Source organism: Carassius carassius, chromosome 12, assembly GCF_963082965.1.
Source record: "Carassius carassius chromosome 12, fCarCar2.1, whole genome shotgun sequence".
Classification (NCBI taxonomy): domain Eukaryota; kingdom Metazoa; phylum Chordata; class Actinopteri; order Cypriniformes; family Cyprinidae; genus Carassius; species Carassius carassius.
Window position 1 is genome coordinate 1,126,367 of NC_081766.1, and position 3,505 is coordinate 1,129,871.

General features: G+C 41.7%; 1 protein-coding gene across 1 annotated transcript in view; it reads left to right on the top strand.

Annotated features, from left to right (window-relative positions):
* Positions 1-2,555: 2,555 nt before the first annotated feature.
* The window catches only part of onecut3b (one cut homeobox 3b), a 24,558-nt gene continuing 23,608 nt past the window's right edge, over positions 2,556-3,505 (top strand). The window contains exon 1 of the mRNA XM_059562966.1: positions 2,556-3,505. This exon is cut by the window's right edge and continues 274 nt beyond it. Within this exon, the coding sequence (XP_059418949.1) occupies positions 2,732-3,505 (774 nt within the window). The 5' untranslated portion in view covers positions 2,556-2,731.

The following is a 3,505-nucleotide window of genomic DNA, read 5'->3' on the forward strand; positions in this document are numbered from 1 at the left end:
TATATATATATATATATATATATATATATGTGTCAAAATTTTTGAATGTCAAGCCTTAAGAAATATAATTGTGGCTGAGTTCCCTATATATATATATATATATATATATATACCTACATACATACAACAAATTAAAACACTGAAATTAACAAGATAACAATGCTAAAATATTTGCTATTTTCTTAGAGATAACACGTGAAAGACAAAACAAAGCACGTAAAAATCATAACGATTGTAAAAGATTGACTTTCTCTGGTTGTGTTTCACGCTGATGTCCACTTCAGGCCTGATCAGTATCATCAGTGAACGGCATAAACTGTCTTTTATCTTATAAAAATAGACAAAGTTCCCATTTGCAACGCAAAGATAAAAAAATAATAATAAAGATTCATGAAATTCGGAACCAACATAACCTAACCATAACATAACACTTTTTTTTCCTTTTTTTTTTTTTTTGTTAACTGAAACGTTTTAGTCTTATTTAATAAATCAATCAACCATAAAGGTATACAATTAAAAATGTACAAAATAAAATGAGCAAAGAGTGGCAACGCAGTTTGAACGCGCATCTCTTTAAATTATAAACAGTTATTAAATAAAAAAACTGGGTATTAATGATCATTAATAAATTGTGAAAACCTGTAAAATGCAAATGAAAATAAATAAATAAATAACAGCCAAAACATGCTTTCCAGTAGGCCTGTATTTCTACAAAATAAAAATAAAAACAAAGCTCAGACTCAGTTAACCGACCTAAAGCAGCTTACAGAATGATGCTGATGATTTGAAATAATTAAATACATCTTAAGTAAATAATAAACAAATAATAAACTCTAGAACTTCTTGCCTTTTGATTTAAAAAGCAAATGCATTTAAATAGCTGCAAAGTTTCAAACGCTCGTGCACATAAAGACAACACATTTAAAGATCAATCAAGTGTGCATTTGCATTTAACATTTTGATTTTATACATTTATGAATATAAAGAATTTGTAGACAATTGCAGTGCATAAAGTAAGCCTCACTCATAAAGACTCACACAACGGTGTCCGGTTAAAGTCTTAAGGCGCGCGCAGAGCCGGTGGGTGAATTAACGGCGAGCGCTCGCGCACATCCATCACGCCGGTGGTCAGGCAGCCGATACTGAAGCTCCAGAGCCGCTGCGCCGCGCACAGTAACCGATTCACTGCTGGCTCGAGAAGCGTAATTTATTTCCGATAGAAGTGCGCATCAATAGAGGGACAGAGCTTATTTAGCTAACGTTGACTAAGACAGCTCTAAAGCGAGGCCATCACTTCTGCAGGCCTCTCGGAGATTCGCGTTTACACCATCTGCATGATGCTAAAGACACCCTAAACAGAAAAACACCAGTGAAATGAATTATAATAACTGACAATGTAGCTATTTGGCAGATGCAACTTAATTTAAAAAAAAGCGAGCTTCATTTAATATTACAATGTGTTTCATGCAACCTAAAAATACATAAAAAAATCAAACCATATGTGAAATATCGTTTTATATTAATTAACCACACTATTAGCATTTTTCTAAAACGTAGATTATGCTGAAATAAGTCTTTAAAATAAATTGCATACTTTTTACAGCATGATGCATTAGAAAGCTTGCACTACAGTAGGCCTATTTCAAAGTAATTACAGATTCCTTAAATTTAAGATAAATAAAAATGTAACTAAATACCAATCGATTTGTGATCACATAGCTACAGACCGAAGTGCATTTTAAGTTTAGATTAAATAATATTATTACATGAACGCTACCTTTATGTGATATTATTATTATTATTTCCACTGAATATGTGGTTTTAGGAAGTCGTTCTATACGCTTTGCGTTCATCCTTCTCTGCACCAAAACTTTCTGACCTATGCGGCCCCCCTCATCCCGGGTCAGAAAACATAATTAATCAGTGTCAGTCGATATATTGATCAGATTCATCAATGACCACCGAAAAGGCTTTTCGTGCCAGAGCTGAACCCGACATGTGCATCACCAGTTAGAAACGAGAGCTTTTATAGGTACCCTATATTTAGAGTTTGCATGGGATTAGAAAACTAGTGACATTTAAAATAAACGATATTTTGATCTGTAATATTTTGTGGTCACAATAAGGTCTAAATTCATAAAATTGATTGCATTTTCAAAAATAATAAAACATTTCTTGTTAGAGAAGTAGGCAATTATGCATGCATATTTACAGTTATAAACATATATGACTACAGGTAGGCTATTTGTTGTTGCATAAATATTATTTAACAAAAGAGGCCATACTCTTTTGTTATCTGTTAATCTGGTCATCTGGTCATACTAAAATAATTAATATGCTACAAATTTGGCAGATATTTTTCATCGTTCAGCGGTTTCTTTCTAGACTAGAGGAACGCGAATTCACGCATACATTGACAGTGGAACAGACGAGACTTCAGCACCACGGCCAGCGCACGTCACGCGCACGCGCACACACGCACAGATGCGCGCTCTCGATCAAAGACAGACGCGCGTCCCGCCTCTCAGTAGAAGCTCTGTTGTGCAGCGAACGAGCCACACGCGCACCGAACGCTCCGCGCGCGAGACTGAACGGCGATTTAACCAGGACAAAAGCTTCGGCGCGTCATGTTGGACTGACTGGCGTTGAAATCGATGGATTGGCTTTGAAATCGTTTCGGGGAAAACAAGGTCTTTTTGCTCGGGTCTGAGAGCGCTCTTCCCGTTCAACGATGGAACTCACGATGGAAAACATTGGAAACATGCACGGCGTTGCGTCGCACTCGCAAGCGGGAGACTTGATGAATTCCTCGCAGGGCAGACCGTCGTCGGCTTCCCACCGGAACTTGGTGTCCCACGGGCGCTCGGCGATGGTGTCCAGCATGGCTTCGATCCTGGAGGGCGCCGGTGAGTACCGGAGCGACCCCGCGCTGTCGGGCCACCTGCATCCCGCTATGACCATGTGCGAGTCGGGCATGAGTTTGTCCAATACGTACACCACCCTCACGCCGCTTCAGCACCTGCCACCGATCTCTACAGTCTCAGATAAGTTCCACCACGCACACCCGCACACGCACCCGCATCACCACCACGCCGCGCACCAGCGCCTCGCCACCGGGAACGTCAGCGGGAGTTTCACTCTCATGCGCGACGACCGCGGCCTGGCGTCCATGGGCAACTTATACGGCCACTATCCCAAAGAGATGTCGGGCATGGGCCAGCCGTTAACCCCGCTCTCCAACGGCCTCGGTCCTCTGCACAACTCCCAACAAGCGCTGTCTGCCTACGGGCCCGGCGCGCACCTCCCCAACGACAAGATGGTCTCTCCAAGCGGCTTCGAGTCCCACGCGGCGATGCTTTCCCGGAGCGAGGAGCATCTCGCGCGGAGTTTAGGCGGACACGGGCACGGCATGATCTCTAATCTCAACGGGATGCACCCACACAGCCACCTGCACTCGCAGGGGAACGGATCCATGCTGGCGGACAGAGAGCGGCACGGCGGCGGC